Source organism: Argopecten irradians, chromosome 1 (assembly GCF_041381155.1).
Source record: "Argopecten irradians isolate NY chromosome 1, Ai_NY, whole genome shotgun sequence".
Lineage (NCBI taxonomy): Eukaryota > Metazoa > Mollusca > Bivalvia > Pectinida > Pectinidae > Argopecten > Argopecten irradians.
In genome coordinates, this window is record NC_091134.1 from 53790040 (window position 1) to 53814017 (window position 23978).

A 23978-nucleotide genomic window follows, 5' to 3' on the forward strand; every position below is an offset into this window, starting at 1 on the left:
CATTGAAAATGTATACAAAATTAAAATGCCGTTTTATTGATTAAAAATGCGCTAACACTTAAATCTGTAATAAGCTGCAATGTTAAATGTATCGGTAAATCTAAGGCTGTTTCTATCTGCACATAATGTGAGTCACTTTGCAGTTCAGACTGCGTTGTCCTGTCTGCTGAAACTGAAGTGGATAGCATTTAAGATCAGCTACATAGTATCTGTAAATCTGAAGTAGTTTACCTTTTTAAATTGAGGTCCAATTTTAACATAGTCTGTGTATTTCTCCATGTAATACCTATAGAAGAGTACACTTTCAGGACTTGAAAACACTTAGTGTAGTGTTCTGCTGGGCAAGCAGTTCTGATGTTAGAGCACATGATATGCCTCTTGGAGAACAAAACTTGTGTCTGTCGATTTGTATCACCTGTCATTCAAGTCTTGGGTGTTATATGTTGTGTGATTGTTAGTGGTCTGGGATATCTGTTTCCCTTTGTTCTCTGTTTACCTCAGTTTCTTCCTTCAGAGTGTAGATACAAACATTTTACAGGATTGATGTTATAGTCTTTATCTTGTCTCTGTAGCTTTATCAAGTAGAACTGTATTTGCTAACTAGGCTTTCAGGTTTCTGCTTTGGAAAGTTTTATAAGTTGAAGATTGAGTCTATAAAAGTCCTCTATTCAAAATTTAATGAAAAAATAAGAATAGAAAAAAAAGTGAAAAGGAAAAAATCAATAACTAAGCATGTCACACATACTGAGGTTACAATTGCAATGCTGACTGCTATTTTAAAACTAATTTTCAAAGTTTTTAAGTCATGTTAGTTGTTAATGTTTTATAAAGGTTATAAGGTGTAATGTTCCTTGTAAAACATTTTCTGTTTGAAGTTTTACTATTTTTTTTACCACGAACTTAGGCTTACTTCTGGACCATGTATACAATCAATATTTACATTGTACTACATTGTATAATGGAGTTAATTTTGATGTAGCTAGCAGTTGGGTTGCTGTGAATGACACAGCTTCTCCTAAACCCATTGGTAAAACTGAACACACTAGGTTTCTTCGAGATTTTAATAGAAACAGATTTCCTTTCAACTAAAAATAAAGAAACTAATGGTATCAGCTGCTACAATCCTAAGTTGACTTCCTCACGTTGACTTTCTCATGTGTTCATCTTAAACATGGTCCTAATACTCGTGGAGCAGAAATGTATTGTAACAGCTTTTTGTAGCTCGATAATCTGCTCCTTTAATAGGGTAATATGGTATTATAGTTGTTTGAAGAAATGAAGTGTGACTATTGGGATAAATCAGGCATCCATAGAACATATTCTGTTTCTATATCCTCACATGTTACACCAGATGCTAGCTACATTCGCTAACATTATCCTTATTTTTTGGCTCTCATTGACTTTCATTGATCAAATTCAGATTAAAATCATTCTAATCTTTCAATTTCTAAATCAAATATTAATTAAAAAAATTTCCAATTGCACAAAAAGGCCAGATGTAATTTTCAATATAAACCTAAGAGTTAATTTCAACAATTCTCTGTTGGTCTGATGTAATACCATAGCCACATTCTCATTTCACATCTGATTGGAATAGGTTCCTTATTATTGAATCCAAATTTGAGTTTACATTCTTGAAATATATTTTTTTATGTTTATCTTTGTTTACATATTCAACAATAGGTTTGAAATTCAGTTGATGTCTCATAGCAGCCAATGCATGCATATTTGCTGTGCAGTATGTCTGTGTGTTGTAGGGCAATGCCAGACTGCGTAAGGCTCTCTGGATGCGACAGATATATATACTCTATGCAGCACTAGTACTAATCAATATGTTGGGACATTCTAACCATAAAAAGGTTAAACGTCTTCTGTAGTATGGATCACATAGTTAGTTCTCTGACTCAAACCGGATATACAACATGCACAAAAATGCTATGGGATATATTCTCCAATATTTTACAGAACTTTGATGTCATGTCTTAGATTAGGGAATAGTCATACAATAACCTTGTAGAATTTAGATAGTGTGGGTAGAATTTAGGAAACTCTTATACAAAATATGTTCCATTTGCTAACATTTGCCATTCCTTGTGTAGACTCTGCAAAGAGAGATAAGGAACGAGAGAGGGAGGATAGAATAAGGGCACAGAGGGAAAAATTGGCAGAGGAAAGACAGAAAAAAATAGAAGAAATGAGAGAACAGCAACGCCTGGCCCAAGAAAAGCGGGAACGACAACTTGATTTACGTCGCCTCAAAATTGAAGAGCTACGGAGACGTGATGAGGAGCGGCGATTGGCAGTTGAGGACAGGCGACGAAAAAGAGATGAAACAGAGCAGGTATGAATTAGAAAGGCGCATAGGTAGCAAAACAATTTAACTTTTTATAAAAAAAAATGTCTCAACTATAACTATATCTGATTATGTCTTATTTGTTCAAACACCAACATACTGGGTAATAGAGCCCAAGATTATTTATCATTTTTGTATGGTAGAGATGGGGGAAGCCTAGTAGAGCAAAATTATTAGCTCAGGTGGAAGTTGTAAACTTAAAAAATAAATCAATGATTGGTTTATGTATGGTGTTGATGTATTTCATCACCATTAAATTTTTGTTGGACTGTTTTCAATCTTGTGTGCATATTCCGTGTGCATATAGCTCATAATATGATAAACATGGCTAGTGTATATAGGCAGCACATGTGATGCTGCACTCAATCTGCACCATGCTGGTATGCAGTCAATGAATATAGCCACCTTCCAGGTATCTGGCAACATCTACAATAGTACTGATCACTATCGTGGTCTTCTTCTGTATATCAGTTGAGCCATGTTGGTGTAAGCGAAAGTTGCTGTTCCATTCTTTCACTTCATGGAAATATCAAACAAAAGATTGCAAAATAAAGCAAAAAATTTGAGGAAGAATGTTTAAGATGCAGACAATTTTTTTGTGCAGCAGAAATGTTGGAAGCTGTCTTGCATGATGGATGTGTGGATAAAGACTCATCTGTCACAGAAACAAAAGGCCTACATCCCCTCGGTACAAATCGTGTGGCATCTGTCTGTGGTGTTAACTGCAACAACATGTTCTATCTTCCTGTATTCGTCTAGTGATCTGCCCATCTCGTGCCCTGTGGGATCTAAATATAGACCTCTTCATGGAAAATCATAGCATAAGATTTGGTTTTAGAAAAATTCCCCAATAAAAACTGCATTTATTATTATCATTCTGTCCCTAATTACTTTCTGGAAAGTACTATATGTATGGATATTGATAGCCCTTGTGATCCAAGACATATTGAAATGTTGATGTTCGTTATCATCCCCTTGCTATAAAATAAGTGGGTGGGGGTTGGCGTGTGCACCTGTCCATTTTGTGCTGTCCCATTCCATCACATCTCACCTTGTTCCACTTCTATATGGATTGGATGAGGAGGTTAATTATAAGTCTTACAGACATTTCTGGTTTATTATCAAAATTTCAAACTTCAAACTTAAAAAATCACATCAAAAATAAGACCTATTTAATCAATAAGACTTACAGAACTATTTTTGAATGATTTAGTGGATTTAAGTAACGATTTAAATATTGGAACATAATAAAACAAAAGCTTGGTAAGGTATCAGAAGGAAGGACTTCAGAGAAAAATCTTATTGATATCGAGATAAATCAGCTTTCCCTTCAGTTTGAACCCTGTCCAAACGGATAATGGAGGCAGCATGCCAGAAATGGTTGGAAGGAGTAATCCATTGCCCTTGGACCCCCATATATATATTGGACTGCTCCATGGAAAAGGATGAGATGGTCTATAAAAGAAAATCAGGGGTTTAATGAAATGATAGTTATATCTTTGATATATGGTCATTGATTTTCATGTGATTTGCCTTTACAAAATATAATACCTGATCAAAATTCTGTACAGAAAAATAGAAATCTTCCATAAAGCCTTCTATACAGTTGTCCCTGCTCTATGCATGATATATGTAAAAGCAGTCATTGAGCTGTGGCTACTGTTTCTGTGGTAATTTGAGCCCCATTATTGTCATTTTCACATCTTACTCTGAAGACATCTGGACCTGTGGTATATCAGCCCCTGTGGTAAATGTTTTTGATGGGCTTTGTTTTAGTACCTCGTGCTTATAGGAACAAAGGATAACGGTATGAAGAGAGCGAATTTCATATCAAAGGACTACTAGCAGATTGGAAGAAATCTGCATTGTGAGCAAAAGCAATTTCAAATCTGTTATAAATTAATTGGGATAATACTTGTAAGTCAAATATTTCAAATGGAGTTCACTGTTGAATGTGTTGAGAGATGTTAAGGAAGTGTTCATGGTTTACACATGTTTATTGTTAAGAGGGCTCCTGGTACTGATTATATATTATTCTCAACCAAAGAAACAGTGAACAGGATTTTAACCCCAGTAGTTTACATGGATGTATAAATATTTCACAGGAATATTTATGAATGGTTCATTTGACCTGAGGTCAGTATGATGTGTGTTGGAACTTTAAAACACATGGCCACAGTGTATGTGTTGTGTTTAACAATATGGAGTTTGAATAGTAGTTGATTAGCATTTTCCAAAGTAAACATGGATATTGCTTATTTGACAAAAGAAGAATGGGATATCATCAATAATAGAAAATTCACCAGATATGGTTATTGGAATTTAGCAATAGCCTTCCATGTAGATGTTTAGGTACAATGAATGTTATTAATTACATCTCCTATATCATTACCATGTGATACAAAGAACAGATATCATTTGTTAATGTATAGCCACATCACAGGGACTATTTCTACCAATTGTTTGGAGCTATGACATAGAAGTCATATCAGACTGATGAGCTGCCTTATAAAAGTATCGTGTGATTCCAATGAAACCAAATTCTGATGACATCATGATGACACATTCTCTTGATAAGTTAAAATCAATACAAATATTGCTAGTGCCTGACCAATAAATCACAAAGATGGATCTATTTGTATTTGACAGCTCTTACTTGCTTTTATGGAAAACTGCTTGTATAATTTGAAATATGATTGTGCTTTTGCAGGTATAATGTAATTTTATTAACCAGACTTCAGCTAGCTATCTAGCTATAAGGCATGACCTCCATTTAAGTTTCTGTTCTCTTATGTTTTGATTGTTGATTTACAGTTAAATCAATTTATTTTTCACATTTTCATTTAGCTATTATAGATTCGTGTGGTTCCTCAGTTTATATTTTTTCTTAGGTTAATTAAACCATGTATTGACCTTATCAAATGATGTTTAAGGGGAGATAATTTTGTAAAAGTCAAGGTCTGCAGTATTTTAAAATGCAACTGGACTATATATACTTTCTCATATAGAAATGATAAAAAGAATAAAAATGAATCACATGTTAATCACATCTTGAATGTGAATGCAAATCTTGAATAATATATATATTTTTTTTATTGAATTTTGTTAAAGGGAGATAATTTTGTAAAAACCAAAGGTCTAACGTTACAGGATTATTGCTGCTCGACTATACACTCATATGGAAATGATAAAAAGAACCGTATGTTAATAGAAGTCTTGAATGTGAAAGTAATCTATATGTGTGTATATATATGTGTATGGCCAACTGATGACTGCTAGATACAGACAGAAAAAATATTTATCAAGCAGCAACATATGTTTGTGTCGGAGGCCAGCAGATTATTGATTTGGTTGTTCAAGCTTTGTACATATACAGAGGGCCTTTGGCAGACATGTATGTCATTAACACCTTTCCATATGCTCCCAGATTGCTACCTGGAAAACAGTTTATCCAATAAAGAAAAAGGAGGGAAATTATTTGGTAGCTGCAGGGTTCCATTATAATCTTTTTGTGACAGCTTGGAAGATCGCTGCTGTAGCTTGTTGCTGAGATTTAATGTACTATTGAATGGCTATCATACATGGTCTGATATAGTAACATTCTGCATGAATCAGATTGAAGATGGGATTTTTTCATTTGATCAGAACTGTGAATGATTGGATTAATTCAATAGGTCAGCCCCCTTGAATGGAGGCTAATAGCTTATGCTATACATAGGCGAACTGTGAAAGCTGAAGGTCATAGACTCGGAGGCTTTTTCCAGAAAGAAACTCAGGTTGATGTGGACAGTAAAGAAATGATTATGTCTCTACCAATGAAATATCACTAGCAAATCTGTTGTATTGAACATATCTTCTACCTTCTAGGTACTTCAAGGCTGCCTAAGATCACTTATCTATTACTTGTTAAACCTCAGTCTAAAATCACCTGTTTAGGATTAACACCTGTCTGCAATATCAGTATGTGTATTGCTCAGGTGCAGGCTTCTTTGATTTTGTTAGAAATTTGAATTCTAACAATCTGCCCATTATAGAAAGGCTCTTCACATTTACAGGGGAAATGATTGTTGAACATTTTTTGTATACTTGTAATGGATTTTAGATCATCTAGCTATTCATTGTTTGTTAGATGTGAAGTACAAATCCCTCAGTGATACATGTAATTTACAGATTGAGTCAGGCTTACATTGTTTGTTAGATGTGAAGTACAAATCCCTCAGTGATACATGTAATTTACAGATTGAGTCAGGCTTACATTGTTTGTTAGATGTGAAGTACAAATCCCTCAGTGATACATGTAATTTACAGATTGAGTCAGGCTTACATTGTTTGTTAGATGTGAAGTACAAATCCCTCAGTGATACATGTAATTTACAGATTGAGTCAGGCTTACATTGTTTGTTAGATGTGAAGTACAAATCCCTCAGTGATACATGTAATTTACAGATTGAGTCAGGCTTACATTGTTTGTTAGATGTGAAGTACAAATCCCTCAGTGATACATGTAATTTACAGATTGAGTCAGGCTTACATTGTTTGTTAGATGTGAAGTACAAATCCCTCAGTGATACATGTAATTTACACAGATTGAGTCAGGCTTACATTGTTTGTTAGATGTGAAGTACAAATCCCTCAGTGATACATGTAATTTACAGATTGAGTCAGGCTTACATTGTTTGTTAGATGTGAAGTACAAATCCCTCAGTGATACATGTAATTTACAGATTGAGTCAGGCTTACATTGTTTGTTAGATGTGAAGTACAAATCCCTCAGTGATACATGTAATTTACAGATTGAGTCAGGCTTACATTGTTTGTTAGATGTGAAGTACAAATCCCTTAGTGATACATGTAATTTACAGATTGAGTCAGGCTTACATTGATCTATGCACTGCAGGAAACTACTTCTGATTTATTCACATATATCGCCATAGTGAGAGTAGTTAAGTAGGCAAACAAATCTTACCAGTAGTCGACAGTTAGTACTACTATCATGATAGGTCTAAATAGTGGGAGTATCTATACCAGTACAGCAATGAACTGTGTCAATATGTCATCTTCTGTATAAAAAAGGAGTATATAAAAATAGGAATAGTTTAAATGGAATTTCAGCCCCACAACTGTTTTTTAAAAACGAAATGGCAAAAAATATCATTTTGTATGCATGGATGACCATGGATTGATTTTTCAATGGCTTCCATGTATTGATTAAGTGTGTTAATCGTTCAGTAGCAAATAAGTCATCTACCGGAATTCCATCTGGCTGGTGCTCTTGTATGGTTAGTACTAAAAAGTAATACACAATCTTATCTATAATATCCCTAGTCTTTCCTTTGCACCTATACTTCCAAATTCTATCTGTTTGGAAAATGTTCAATTAACTGTAATTACAATGGCGGATTGATCTGCATGCACGCTCCGGAGAGGCGTTAGTTCCAATATCAGTAAGGTTTCCCGGTGTTGCATGCTATTGCATGGAGTTGGAAAGGGAGTGACTCATTTTGTTTGTCATAGTGAATGTGTAATGAAGGGTCGGTGAGAAATTCCATTGTCTTTTACCGAGAGGGTTGTTCCAGCAACAATTGGTGGAGAAATTCCAGTACGGTCTAGATTTAGTATTGTGGTATTGGTCCTGCTGCTGGGAGTGCATCTGTACATACATTCTTGGTAGGGAAGAGCATAGACATGGCTGAAATTGAGATGGTCCGTCAGATATCGTTTGCAGATGAACCAGGGGAAGAGGTTAGATATTTATGGAATTATTGATCTTTTAAGGGATTATGTCATTGGTGCTGGATTGATGGGGTGAGTCAGTCGAATGTTGAAGGTGTTTGCGGATCCAGCATATCTTACACCTGTACTGGATATACAGAAACTGTGTACATGTTAATTCGATCAGAAGGAATGGCCGCTGTAATATTGTGTTGCATGTTACAGTTTGGATTAAAAATCTGTTTCGGATGTATCATCTTAACATGATTCTTTGTGGGTCAATGCAAATTCACTGTTACATTAGAGGGATTAGATACTGATACTTTAATGTCTAATTGTGGTATTTGACACGGTAGGTGTTGGTGTCCAAGGTTTTGGGTGTTTGACATGTTTGATGACAATTTGTTCTAGTTTTCCTTGATTATACTGCTTATCTAATGACCACCGGGGTTTAATCTAGTGCAGCTTTGAAATCAAGATTAAAATTTGTTTAATATAGAATACTTGTCTATTTGCTGGGAATTGAAACCAAAAAAATATATATATATAATGTTGTTCTTTGTGGCATTAGTTCCTGATGAGAATTTCTATTATAGACTCTATACTTTCACAGCAAACCTGATAATGACTCTTTGAATATTGCTGAGATTAAGCTTACAATACTGATTCAATTAAGTGGGGTTTTATTGATTTTTATTCAACGTCAGTTGACGGATGTTAAATGCAGACCTTGCATATATGTCAGACTTGTGCTGCAGTGGGTTGTTTGGTATCAGAAAGGCTTAATTTACCTTTCATGTAATGTTTATAGAGAGAAGAAAATGATAAGGGTTGTAAAATGAATCTGAGTTATCCTGGTGACAACAGCCGACTTAGAAACATAGACATTTTTATTGCAATGATTGAAAGGAATACAAAACCTTAATGTAATGTGTATAAAAACACTATTCCAGAAAGCTGACCGATATTCATGCAGTATGAGGTCATCAGTTTCATTTCAAAATTTGCTGACTTCCATTAAAATTCACAAATCATGATTAGGTCAACATTCATAAGGATGGAGGTAGCATACACTGCACTGAAAACTTAAAATTTTGTAATGAGAAAAGTGATTTTATGAGTAAATGGTAATAATAAAATAGTCATTGTTTTATCATGAAAGTGACATTTTCAATTTGAGGAATCAACATGAAACTATCTATATTAAGAACTTATGCTTCCAATTAGTGCCAAATGCTCCATACCAATGTTAATCTAATAAAATTATTTAATCTGTTCCAGGCGAGGAAAGAGTCCATCATCCAAAAGTCACAGGAACGACTTACTCGATACGAGCAGTGGAAGGCGAGTGGTAGAAAAGGTGGGCGAGTCTTGGTGTACGGGTTTGGCAGCCGTACACCTAGAGAAGTGTGTCAGCCAGTAGATCGACGACGCTCTTCGTCTCATAGTGCGCTTATACGTCGCTCACCTAACGGGTCCGACTCGGACTCGTGGCGACCCCAGCGTCGGGCCGTGTCCGCCTGCAGCACGGTCAGGCGGCACTGCTGTATTGATATTAATCGCCTCACTGGTATGTGCTCTTCTTTTCATTAACACTGCAACATGTCATTTGTCAAATTTAAAAATAAGAGATTAAATTTTTTTTATCAACTAGAAATTTATATTTTTAGAAGAAATACCTTTACAATTTGATTCATTGCAAATTTGATATCTTTGTAATTGAAATTTGAACAAACCAATTTGGACAGTAATGACTTTACTTCTTAAAAATGTAATTATATTGACATTTGTTCAGTGACATAAGGTACACTTTCCAGATATTGTTACTTTGAATGAAACAATCGCATCATTTGAAAATGTTAACTGTTCTTTTTACATGATACTGAATGAAACCCAATATACCTCAGGTCAAAAGCTTTAGCACATATATTTATATCAGAGAAAGACCTAATTATTAATTATTCAGAAATCTCAAAGTTCTTCTCTTTAATGAATCGATTTATTATTTAGAAGAAGGTGCTTCCCTGATTTTAGAATCAAAGCCTTGCTGTCAGAATTCTTGCCAATTTTTCCTACCTGAATTTCGAGGATGGGGAGAGAGCTTTTTTTCGGCATGCAATATTCCGTTTATTTGACATGTTGTATTTCCCGCTCTTGCTAACTCTGGTTTATTTTTTTAGATGTTCTTTCAGTACGTCTTTACTTTACTATATATCCTATATATTCACTTAACCTCAATATTTATTTGTAGTTTTACTAACATACAAATACAAATTTCTGCTTTTGGTGGTTGGTAGTTTTAGTTTAGTTGATTTGCAGTGAGCACTAATATCATATAACAGACACTAGGATTTAAAACCAGAGCTTTGCTGAATGCAGAATAATTAAAAAAAAAAACAATCATAGAAAGTTTTAGTAATAACCTATATAAGAAATTAATAAGCATAATTGATAAGTTTGCTATGTACTGAACTGATCTACACAATCTTCTGGCCTTATTTCTCGATGAATCAATGAAACTACCAGGTATTGATTCCTTTATTAAAAAATTATACATATATTTCTTGTACAAATTACAAAAGTTAAAGATTTATTTTAAAAATATGTTGATGAATTGTGTAATTCTATAAGAACCTAGTTAATCATTGATTCATGTACTGGTGTACAGTTCTATTGAGGCGAGAATTGTCCACCAGCAGAAAAAAAAAGGCTGTTTTTATTTGTGTTTTACTGACAGTTTGAAAAAGTTTATAGCCGTAATACAAGCTCAAAGCTGTGCAAATTCATTCGATCGAAGAAAATTAAACACAGGAAAAAATCAGGAAGAATTTGTTGAACGCGGTTGATAAAAAAATTGAAAATGGTGAAGTTGTACATATGCTGCAAGATGATGGCCCATAGGATAATGTCATAGCTTTTTGACATTAACATTGACTCATTATTTTTATGGCGGGATAGCTATAACGACTGTCTTCACTAAAGGGCAGGTCAATGTGAACTGCAGTTTTTTGTTAAGTTTACCAAGTAAACATGCATTATGGGAACATGACTGTCAGTCAATGCTTGGTATACACAAATAAGCTATCTAGAACTAACAATGTTGAAGGTCATGTACCTTTTAACCAGCATTTTTGCGATATCAATATATCTTATGATAAAGCTCATCTAATCAAAGTATAGCACTCTTACATTTTAGAATATATTTTCACAAAATTTTGTCTGGAATCTTCTATAAAGGTGTTGTGTTTCAATCTCTCTAACAGTAGATTTGTTTATCATATTTTGGAAAACTAATATATTTAAATGTAATACAATCATAACAAGAACATTTTAGAAAATATTAAAAAGTCATTTTGCAGTGCATGAAGTGCATGTGAGCAAAAGTGTTTATTCATATTGCAATAGAAATTATAATTTACCTCACATCTGCTGATTGCTTCATCGTCAATGAGCCACTGTATTGTTATTTGACTGAATACGTGATATGCTTTACAGACATGTTTACACAGGAGATAATTTGATTTCATATTTTGATAAAAAGTACAGCATATGGAAAATAATTGCAAGTTTTATATTATCTAATGTTTCGTAGACAGAAAACTAATCTGTGTGAAAAGCAATTGCGTTATATGCGTTAACATGTAACTTTCATGCCTGGAGCTGAATATTAATCGGCATTGATAAAATATGTTGTTGCATATGGATTAGAAATGACGTAATGATTGCCATTGCATTTTAAAAAGTAGTATTGATAATTGTATTTTGTTGCATTAGATGCATTTTGTTGAATTTGTTTGTGTTTTGCCTGCTGCATTGCCTGTTTCTTAACTCCTTAGGCTATCCCGGATCTAGTCCTCCTTCCAAACTCCTGTCTGCGTCTACAGGGGCCCTCTATCACTCGTCTAAGCGTGATTTCTCCTCGAGTGGCAATCTCAGTGTTCGGGGTAGACCGACAGAGTCGCTCCTGGGTAAGCTTATGTTAACTGTGTCTGTCTCACTATGTCCTGTGCCGTCCATGTTCTTCATAGTATAGTAGTGGGAAAGGGAAAGGGGGGGGGGGGTGGTTACAATATTAATGTCTTACATTGCCATTTAATCAATTTCCCATAGGGAAAGTGAGGGAAGATCAAATATCCAGACCTAACAATACAGATCTCTTTACAATTTAGATTGTCTTGTATTGATAATTATGAGTTATTAGGGGGATCCTCAAGGCAAGATCGGATCAAAATGATTGGCCTCACTTCCTTTGTTTAATATTTAGTTCTGCAAATATGTCATTTGTATATTTGTGGGTTTGAAGGCCACACACTTCACTTCTACAAGTCAATATTTTATAGGGTTGCTTCAGAGGTTAATCTTTAATTTACCGTTAACATGATCCTAGATTTGTTTTCTGTCAACGGTTAAAATGAAATATATAATTTTAGGGGTGGAAAAGGAATTTAGAATTGATTTTGATATTATCAGTAGATCAAATACCATAGTAGCTAGTCAGACAGGATTTGAAATTGTTGAAGGTGAAGACACTGAAACAAAATTGTGAGGTTTAAAAACAGTTTAATATTTGTGGTTTAAAGAACAGTTATTTTTAGATTGTAATAACACCTCTTGAAGCAGATGACATTGTCAAAAAGAAGAAGAGAAAAACATCAAATTATTTTTTTTGAAATGGGAAGGAAGTGTGTTCTTTCAAAACATACATTTCAATTCATTGATATGATCTGCTAATTCATTTCCCACCTTCAAACCTTAAAAACAACAGAAAAAAGTAGGAAACAATGGCTGCAAGCTAAATGTTGTTATAAAGTTTGTTTAACCTCTTTAGATTAGGCTAATGAAAATAAGTTGTTAAAACTTTGACATGTTATAAAATAGATAATAAAGTTTTATTGTCAACCTCTTTGAGTTCTTCTGTCCATAGGATTCTCCTTTAAGACAGAAGATGAAGCATCCTCTATATGCTTTAATACTTTATTAAGATGCCAATACTTGACTTTGCTCCAAGGCTATATCTGTATTTAAATCAAATTTCCGGGGAAGCCATCTTTTCACCAGTGAATTCCATTAATGTGTAGGTGATAGTCACCCAGTCTTTGCGACAGAGGAGTTATCTGCAGTTCAATCTTGTCATTTTCATTAGGTTGAAATGTTGTGCTAAAATACTGTTATTTTTCCGAATTTTAAAGTTGTAAATGGATGTGGGAAAGGAATGAAGTGATTACTTCTGATGTTCATTATTGGAATTGTTTACATAGCTATCATGGCCGTGATTGTCTTGTGTTTGTCCATTTAATGTGATATCAAAGATGCGATATGACGCATGTTTCTAGCAAATATTGATAAATTTTATGTCTCTATTCATTGATTTTATAAATGTTATGATTTATATAGATATAATGGATTCTTGTTAAATGTTGATATTATTTTGTCATGCGAATAATAATTAATTGTTATGTTATTATAACCATGTAGCCTTACTAATTTGCATGACTTAACTGAAGCAAGTTGCATGACTGAAATATCATAGGCTATTTTATACATTTTATATGGCATTGGTTGTCATTTACTGAAATTGATATACTCTGCCCAAGAAAAAAATTCAAAGAAAGAAAATTACTTAAAAATTAAGAACCGCTGGTATTCCTAGCAATTAAGTCTTTAAACAGTGAAACCTGATGAGATGTTAGTAGATGAATGGGAACTGTTTTAAGTTTGTCTATTCTTTTTATTCTGTTTAATTAACTAAGGCTGATTATTTTTGTAACATTTCACTTATTTTTCTATACTTTTACTTAGTTTTATATTATTTTGTGTAATCTTTTAATTCTATCACTAGTTGTTTTTTGGCGTTTTCACTTCACACCATATTGTTGTTGTACTTGGTTTGATCCAAGACCACATCACTGTCAAAATCACAACACATAAAACTCTACTTATAGATAATTCAGTTGTTTTAAACACCAGTTATAGTAAATTAATATCATAACCTAAGGTCCCTCATCCATAATTAACATGTTAATGTGTTATGATTAGGGTCAACATTGTAACTTCTCACACGGTCAACTGGAGAATTGATCCACTTTATCAGCTTTTTCTGTTATTGGGTGTTTTTATCAGTCAATCAGTGGCCAAACAGGACTAAAACTACAATAGATTTATTGATGGATTTGCCTTTCATCTTTGAGGATACAAATTAGACATAAAAAGATAATTGGATAAAAAATGTTTAAATCATCAAATGGAAATAAAAGGCCTGTTTGTTTAGGTACATTTACTGATTTCTGAAACAGAAAGGAATTCAAATACAAGGCAAATATTGCTGCTATATATAAATATCTTTGACTAGAACTGACATTGATTGATAACACTCTTTTTACTGTAAGAAGAATGTATCATCTCAAAGTATTTGGTAGTTTCAGTTGAATGTTACTCAGTTATTCCAAGATCTGAAGCATAAATTTTCATGGGTAGGTTTTGATAAGTTTAATTAAAATTTAAATTCGTATTGTCTATTTTAGGTGTTACTCATAGGGCATGGACATGTTTCTTTATATTTATCTATTTACTTGTATTAATTGCATGTACATCATTACCTGTAGAAATATTCTTTTTGCATTTGATAAGTTGATCATATACTGGTAGATGTAAGTTGCATAATAAACACATAACAACTGGTATAGATATATGATTACTATATCTAATGTTATATCCACTCCATATGCTAAACCTATTTTGAAATACTGTTTGTTTGGTTTATTGAACCATGAACAATAGGAATTTTTACTGGTAGTAGCTGGTGACCACCTCATGGCCTGTCAGGCGATAAGGCTACAATGTCTTTCCTATCAGAAACACAACCAAGGTAGTAATCAAAGTTCTTTGTCATGTTCCTCAGAAACACAGGATTCTGTTCATTCATTAAACTATGAACCTCAGGAGTGTTTATTACGTTAGATACAGTATAAGTGTTGCAGACTGTGACGAGTGATTTGCTGTACGTGTCTATTATGGAAACTCTATATAAGGCCATCCGGTGCAGGTAAAACAGGATCAATATTACAATCTGCAGTGTATAAATCATTGAGTGACTACCTCCAACGTCAATGAAAACAGTCTGCATCATTATCTTCTAAAGTAACTTGTCGGTGCATCATCCTGTGATGTAACCTTCTTTTATAATGAAAAATTTCATTCTTTCAAGTTGGATTCTAAGAGATCAAAAATATTTATTCAGCTTCTTTCAATGCTTTAGTGATGTGGTTTTGATTCATGCATTACAAAATTTTATGTACCATATCAGTTTTCAATTTAGCACTTTAACCATTTTCATAGATATACAGCAAATCATAGAGTTAACAGTTGTGCAATATTGTATGTCACAAGATTATTGTAAAAGTTCAGGTAAAATTTTATTTAAATTCAATATGAACTATTTGAGAGCAAACCAAAATCACAAACATTTAATTTGGTAACAAATCATAGCTAGCTTTTACTATTTACAGGCAGTCTTATCCTGTCTTGTGACCAAGAGGTCATTTACAGATTGTAAAATCATGCTTTGTACAGTTGTTGTTAGTTTGTTACGCTCCTTACATCTTGTGAATCTTGTGACAATACATGTTATGACTGTCTTGTGTGTATCCATCCTAGCTTGATTTTTACTGTTACTGACCACTATAACATATAGTACTCCTGTGAGGTGGTGACCCTTGGTCAGCAGTTTAACACCCAGAGGTGAAGGACACTGCTTACTACCTAACTACATAATCACATACTCTCATCATAACCAGTTTTGCTCATGTTGTTTGTGAACCTTTGATTGATGTTGTATTTTTTCTTTTCTTTTTTTCCTTTTGTCTCTCCTCCCATCCCATTCATTTACCAATCCATTCATCCATATCAACCCATCCATTCCAAATTTGGATAACTCCACAACAAACTTGTTGGCACCATATTTGGTTTGGTTTTGGCGGCACTTTGATTCACCGAAAAATCACTGAACCATGTCCCCGTGGCAGTGTTAAACGCAATCCCTGAGGCAGGTCCCACGAAGCGAAGTCGCTCTTTTCTAGCACCAAGTGGCACTCCCCCGACCCGTCCCAAGAGCACCATGAACCTTAGTACAAGAGAGAATGTCCGACTGAGGGACCCGAAGACAACCCCTAGGAAACCACGACCAGCCAGTATAGCAGGATCTGTACCAAGCTTCATCTCTGTGGAGAGTCCAAAGGGAGCCTCTCGAAGCAAGAGCACAGACAGACTAGCCAGAGGTAGGTACATTGTAGGTCCATTATGAGTCTTTTAGAGTTAACTAGTAATATGCTAGAGGTTAGGTATAGCGGTCACCTGTTATGTCATAGTTTAACAAAATTCAAAATAAACAGGAAATTTTGCAAGAATTCTATTGTGAGAAACAATTCAATGACTCTCTCTTTAATTCGGAAGTTAATAAATACAAAGGTGTATATATTTTACCTGATTTAAAGATTCAAAATTTATTTATACAAGATACAAGTTCATATTCGCTCAGAATTTAGGAAGTCACACTGAGCTGACCTCCAGATCTGCAAATTAGGACCACTTATTATAAAGTTGTCATAATGTAATACACATATATGCAATGCTGCTTGATAGCGTAACTAAAGTGGAAGCACTATGGTATTTCTAGATTTTGTTGGCTGTCTCAATAGTTTGTGATAATATCGATCTCTTCAAGGCCTGATCACAAACCCTACAATGAAAATCGAACCGACTTTGTGGCAATGAATATTGATTATCATAGTGAAAATCTGATTACGTAGACAACTTGTGGATGATGCATGAGTTCATGCTCTTATCTGATTTTGTGTCCAAAGTCTTTGTCATAAAGAACGAGATTAATATTAATAACACTGAGTTTGTTGACTTCAGTCAGAATATATTTATTCACTCTTTTTCAATAGCTTTGCATAGAAAATCTGTGAAAGTTTTTTTCTTTACAATTGATCTATTTCCAGACAAGTTCTCATCAATATTTCAGCACACTACACTGTCAGGCAAATGTCTACTTAGTTTCATATACATTTTTCTTCTTAGATCGCCAGAAGACACCTGTGAGATCAACTCCTAAACGAGAGAAAGATGAACAGAACCTACAGGAAAAGAAGGTGAAATTGTGTTACCATATATAGAATAAGTATACTGATTGCTGATTTTCATTAGGTGCAAGTCCAGCTAGCCCCTAAGCTCAATAGTTTGACCCAACATTATCCTTCATCAACTGACTTTGGTTTAAGATATTTCCAACTTGATGCGTTGTTAATACGTACCAGGTAATCTATAGAGAAGAACCCCCATACCAGTCAAGTATGGTAATCATAGTTCACACTATTGCTTTTACACCTGACCAGTTTAAGTATTTGGTGCGTCTGGGGTTGTGTACAAAAGCCAGGAATTCACAGTTTTAAGAGGTTCGTGTCTTATTCTGGTATGAATTACCTGTAACATGATACTACAATTAGCTCAGTTGGTATTTCATCTCAATCACAAAGGTAGAAATTTTGTCCTGCTAAACAACCAGGTGACTATCAGGAGATAGAGATCTAGAATTTAAATTGGAGCCCAATGACCAATTTACATCCTTTATGATATAACCTATATCTGGAGAAGGTGGTAGTTAGATTATCTGGAATCACTTTGTTAGAGGTTGTAAACACCTGTACTATTAGGTGATGTCACATGTCCTCAGTCTCGCTCAAAGTGCTGAATACAGCATATCTGTATTTTCCTACAGACAGCCTGTGTCAGCTAAACTCTCACCATGTATTATGTATTGATTGGATTCACCCATGCCAGGTTCATATACATTTTTGGTATCTTTTTAGTCCTGCATTAACAAAACTTATACCTGTATTTGAAAGTCATGAAAATACATAAGCAGAGTTTTAGTTTACATAATAAACTACAAATATTGGCTTTCAATCATATAAGACATGCTAAAAGAATAAAGCACAAGTAGTAAATTACTATGTTTGGCATTGGTAAAGATTATCTACTGGTAATATACATGATTGATTCAACAATTTTATATATATACATATGTAGTAATTTTTTTTTTTTATTATAAGAATAACTTAATGTTAACAACCAAAGGGAATAGTGACAATCAACTTACTCAATATTGTACTTGGTAGTTATTTTAGCAAATTACCTTTCAACTGTGTTCTTACTACTGATGTCCCCTGTCTCATAGAGCCATTAAGTTCTATACTTTAGTTTATAAACTTCAATAGATTAATAGTATAGGGAAATGTTTGTTTTGTAGGAGAAAAAAGGAAGCAGTGTAGATATAAGAAAACTTACAGAGAAAAGAAAGGCAGAGCTTCAGAAACTGGCAGAGAAGAAAAAAGAAGTGAAGGAGAATCAAGGCAGTGATCACGAAAAAACACCAGAGCGATCAACAGATCGGTCAACACCTACATCACGGGTTAGTCAGCAGACGATTGACCGCCTGTCAACACCAAGGCTAGCCAAGTACAAGAATGAGACACCAGCTGAAACTGTGAAGGACCGTGCGACCCCCACTAGAGAACGGGCTGCCACGCCCACTAAGGTAAATATTGCATCTGAGCATTAGGACACTTAAGGAATGCTGGACCTGTCATGTCGATGAGGTCATTATGCCTGTAAGAAATGACCATTTTGTTTGAAGATCCTGCTATCAGTGTATATTTTCTGGCTTACATTGTGTGTCATACAGAAACCAAAGTTTTGCTTTGCTGTATGTTCTGTATATTATTCTGGTTATCAGTAACATACTGGCTTCATCATAAGATATATTGATTTCTGTTGTACAACAAGAGAGGATTATAACAGATTGAGAGGAATAACTAATGATCATCATGTACATATGAATGTAAAGTTCTTTTCTTTTTTATAAGTAGTCATTTCATATATACAAACCTTTATAAGATTATTTTGTGACAATTTTGTAGCCTAGTGGTATATATCATTAGTACAGTTGAACCTTGTCATTTTGAAGTTGATAGGACAGTTGCTATTACTACATGAGTTTGAATGATTAGTGCTAAGATTTTGGAGACAAAAAAAAATACTTCAAAGTATACATGGGCTTTGAGTTTTAAAAAAAGAAGTCAAGTTAACACAAGGTTCCACTGTACTTCAATAAGAAGTTATAATTTCAACAAATACTTAAAACTGTGTGTGCTGCCCTTTTTGCAGGGAACAAAGAAATCTGTTACAATTGTAGCGCCCCAATCTTCTCCTAGGAAGGTTAGTTAAGTGCATGTATCAACCACCCACGCAAACCCCTAACTTATCAGGAGACTTCTAGTGGAATATTTTGTCCTACCTACGTGCCTTTTATTGTTATTTTTCATTTTTGAAAGATTGAGAAAATGGTACATGTCGGACAAAACATTCAATTCGTGGGTCATTCCTGAAAGTTAATTATGGATGTGCACTTTAACATAATGTACTCTACATTGATTTTATTCATTTGTAAACTATTTTACTAATGTACTAACATTTTTTTATTTTTAATCAGTTGTTTGATTTCAGCATGGTTTTCCTGATTTGTGCAGTGTGCTACACATATAGACTTCATCATCTCAGAAGTCTGTAGTAGAAATATGTTTAGAGTGAAAAAATAGATACTTTTTAAGTTTAAGATGAACAGTACTTTTCTATCTTGTCTCTCCTAGTGTACATTTGTTTGTTTGGCACTATGACAAACTCCTTTACCCAAACCTGATTGGAGTAAAACCAACATAAAAGGTTCATTTATTGGATCTCTTTGATTTTCAGCAAATAAGAGAGGAAAAAGGGGGCTATTTTTGGTATCAAAGATATTCTTATCATTCCTTGAATTAAATACAATATGTCATAGTATCAGTAATTAACCACAATCAAGCTCTAAAGGTCTTTTAAGAGTTTTATACTGCTAAGCTTATGGCAATAGATAGTTTGTCCTTTAACCTGGTCAAAAAGATAGAATCTGTTCATGGGCTATAAGGTTTTTGTTGGATAGTTTGTAAGTTTATTTCATAGATCTAGTAGTAGCTGATATGCTGTGTGGTTAGCAGAGTTTAGAATGGAATATGTTACTGTTGTGTTATGTTTTTTGACTACATTTTTATCGGAGACCCTCCTGAATGCTGTCTGTGATTCTCGACACCCCATTCTACACCTTTGTAGTTGTCAGTCATGTTTTGCATGAAAAAAAAACCGGAATGATTTTCATGTGAACCATTAGTTTATAAGTCACATTTTCATGAATCACCAACTTTTCTAAATTCTTACGTTGTTCTTTCTGGTCAGTTGTTTTTGTCTGAAATGTTATTTACAAAAGTGGGGGGAAATCTATCTATATACATTGTACATAAGGGTGAAAAGTTGTGATATCTAGTATAGTATAGGTATTGTATGTTTCATCCATGTACTGTAGATGTCCTACAAAAGTCCAGTTATAGCTCTTACTAACTGGTGTTGGGTTGCTTATATACACAATAATATATAGAAAAACATAGTACAATGTGTAATGAAAAATTCCTTACATTTTTGCATTTCATTATCTGATAATATTCGCTTAACCTCAAATGCGTTTAATTAAAGCAATGTTAACAACTGTAAACTTCCTTGCAAGCAAGTCATTAAATGTCAGATAGAATATAAAATCTTAATTGATAATTATCATCAGTTAAGGTAAAATTTCCAGCACTATAATTTAATTTGTTTCATAGCAATACCATCAGACACACTCTAGAAAGAGCATTCCTGAATATGTCACAGTCGAGTAGTAAAGCATGGAGTAGTCGGTCAACGGTGAACCAGGTGTACATATTAAAGGAAACCTGTACAGTGATTTAATAGTGTAGTATAGTTGGGACATTATAACATTAGAAAATCTCTTGACAGTAAAGGTGATACATTATTATGACACAAAAAACTACATTTAGTTGTTTCTTTTATTGTAAGTTTAAAGGCCAGTGTTAGATCACAGGTACAATGAAATTTATTGATTCTTTTGATAATAAACAGAACTACCATAATCAGATGGAAAACTTTCAGTTAAGATGAACAGAAATTTGGTTGGATTTTATTCTGTAGCATTATCATAGCTTGGCCTAATACAAAATACATGTCTAGGGTTTATTGGGTTGTGTCTTAATTTATTCACCATACCGCTTATGTTGTAATCATATATATAACCTATGTATGATGCTGATATGCATTACAATTGGTCATTGTTGTTGCCGAAGAAAACTAAAACCAAAAGATAGAACCTGGCTATTCAATCACAGTGATCTCAAATGTTTATGGTAGCTCTTGGGCGAAAATCAATGTAAAAATACACATCTGCACATTCCCTACCAGACTGATGTGAAAGTTCTCCTTATCGCATGTTGCACAGGCAGAAGAGTATTGATTTTCATTGGCCATTCCACAAAGTTTTATTAGATTACAAGTGTTTTATTACAGCTAATGGGATGTAAGAGGTGATAAATTAGCAGACATTATATAATAATCCAATAAAAATTGTTGTCATCTGGCTAAATCAAGCTGATGAAGTTATTTTTTTCCGTGCAGATCTGTGATTAATATTTTGATATTTACTTGCAGACAAAAACACCGAAACAAAAAGACAAAGAAAATAAGGAGCCTTTGAAAAAGAAACCAACAAGTAAAGAAAGCAGCAATGAAGCTCTGGATAGATCCTCTCCAAAATCTGTGGAGGAGATGAAGGGGGAGAGCCCTGCTCCAGCAGAAAGTGAGGCTCCAGAAGGAGGGGAACCTGCTAAGGTTATGTCTCCTAGATCTGTGTCCCCAGCCTCCTCCAAGTCAGAGAACGACGACAAGTCTGCTCCAGCTCAAAAGAAGACTCCTGAAAAGGTTGTGAAGATTGTGGAGCCAAATGAGGAAACAAACCAAGCAACTCCCACACAGAGTAAACCAAGCGCACCTTCCACCCCGGCCTCTTCCACCTCCACCCCAAAGACAAAGAAGGAAATAGAAATGGACGAATACAAGGCTAAGTTGGCTGAAAAACGTAGACAGGCTAGGGAGAAAGCAGAGAAGGAAGCAGAGTTAGAGAGACAAAGATTAGAGGCGATCAGGTAATACAAAAAATTACTTGTGTACTTCAGCTGTAATTATTGGGCTGTAGAAGGGAATGAAATTGACTCTGACACATTCATACACTTAAGGAAGCTGAACATTGATTTTGTATTGATCTTTGTGGAGTTTACTGTATGAAAGAGGTTTAGTAAGTCGAGGTGTTCTGTGAATCTCCTGAACAAACAGTAATGACCTTCATTGTTAGACCTAACTTCATCTTGGTACAGCCGATTGTAGTCCATATCGTGTCAGTAGCCAGCTGCTTTTATAATAATGTACAATTTGAAAAGCTATTTAAGATTTTTTTCACTGTTCTCCATTATATATTGCAAGCTGTTTAAATTGCCCAGATATGGTTTATTTGCTTTCTGTAAACCACAATCTTTAAAGCTGTACCTTGTAAAATACCTATATTTCATATAAGTCTACTTAAAAGTAAAATGTGAGTTACATGTATATTAACGTAAGGAGATTAAGTTAACAAATTTGTATATAATGTATTAGAATTTGTTTTTACTTGACATTCAATATTAAGTTTCCTTTCTTGTGGTTAATCAGTTTTTCAGTATCCTGTAAGTGCTTATCTTTCATGTTAACATTTTGCAAAATACTCAGCAATGTGTTATGTGACATTTGTGTTGATTTACTAATTATGTGTTGCAGACTGGCTGAAGAAGAACGCCAACGCCAGGAGGAGGAAGAACAGCGTCGCATGGAAGAGGAAGCCAGCCGACTAGCTCAAGAGGCAAGGAAAAATGAGGAGGAGAGACTGAGAAAAGCCATTGAGGCGGAGGAGCTGAGAAAGAAAGAAGAGGCTGAACGCTTGGAACAAGAAAGGAAACAGGTATCTGGCATGTTGTAGAATGTTCTCTGTCATAAACCAAAACATCCTAGCTATATAAAATACTGTTTAATATCTCAAGTTTCAACGTTATAGATACCTATCTTATATTTTTTATCACTCTATGTAACTTCTGTAACTTGATATGTAAAAGTTTTTCAGAAGTGTTTTCAAAGCTTCCTGTTATTCAAAAAATTTCATTTGAATTCTTGTCCAAAATCACATCCAATATGAATAATGGAATCAAAACTTCATCACGAAGAGTTTGAAAGTTATGGCTTTGATTACAGAAAGAAGAAGCTGACAGAAAAGCCAAAGAGGAAGCAGAAAGATTGGAAAAGGAAAAACAAGAAAAGGCCAAAAAGGATGAAGAGGAAAGGCAAGAAAGGAAGAAGGTATATGCCTTGAGAAACATAAGAAAATGATCTAAAAAAATCAATAGGTGCAATTTGTTGGATTTTTGTTAGAAGTTGTTAGAAAATTCAGTAATCAGATTAAACTGTGACAGCAACTTCTGAAATTGTATATTTATGACTGAACTCAGACAGTCTCGACTGTACACTGTAAATTACCTAATGCTCCTGTTCTGAAATCTTCCAGCGACTGGAGATGATTATGAAGAGAGTGAAGTCTGACACGACTATGACAGGAACCATGTCTTCCTCCATGATTGGTACCAGCAGTTCCATGTCCGGATCACAGGTCGGCTCCATGACTGGCTCTATGTCCAGCTCCATGATCCTCATTGGTTCTGATAAGGTACACACACTTTACATTTCAGTGATTTCACTTTAAATTTTATTGTCAAGTTTAATCATAATGTTTTCCAAATTTTTATGGAAAGATATCTTGCCAGCATTTAGCAATATTTTTGTCTGATTGAAACATCAACAATCAACTTTCTTGTTATGAATACATGTATCAAATATAAGTAAATACAGATATTTAAACAAT

General features: G+C 34.3%; 1 protein-coding gene across 9 annotated transcripts in view; it reads left to right on the top strand.

Annotated features, from left to right (window-relative positions):
• Window positions 1-23978, top strand: part of LOC138333234 (ensconsin-like) — a 61053-nt gene that overhangs the window by 23368 nt on the left and 13707 nt on the right. For 5 of the 9 annotated variants that reach the window (XM_069281483.1, XM_069281516.1, XM_069281493.1 and 2 more), the window contains 11 exons: window positions 2100-2341; window positions 9347-9635; window positions 11902-12033; window positions 16087-16338; window positions 17144-17214; window positions 18372-18659; window positions 19289-19339; window positions 21689-22182; window positions 22847-23027; window positions 23315-23419; window positions 23625-23783. In XM_069281483.1, the coding sequence (XP_069137584.1) occupies window positions 2100-2341; window positions 9347-9635; window positions 11902-12033; window positions 16087-16338; window positions 17144-17214; window positions 18372-18659; window positions 19289-19339; window positions 21689-22182; window positions 22847-23027; window positions 23315-23419; window positions 23625-23783 (2264 nt within the window). The remainder of the gene's footprint in view (window positions 1-2099; window positions 2342-9346; window positions 9636-11901; window positions 12034-16086; window positions 16339-17143; window positions 17215-18371; window positions 18660-19288; window positions 19340-21688; window positions 22183-22846; window positions 23028-23314; window positions 23420-23624; window positions 23784-23978) is intronic. The other 4 variants (XM_069281508.1, XM_069281548.1, XM_069281539.1 and 1 more) reach the window with 4 other exon arrangements.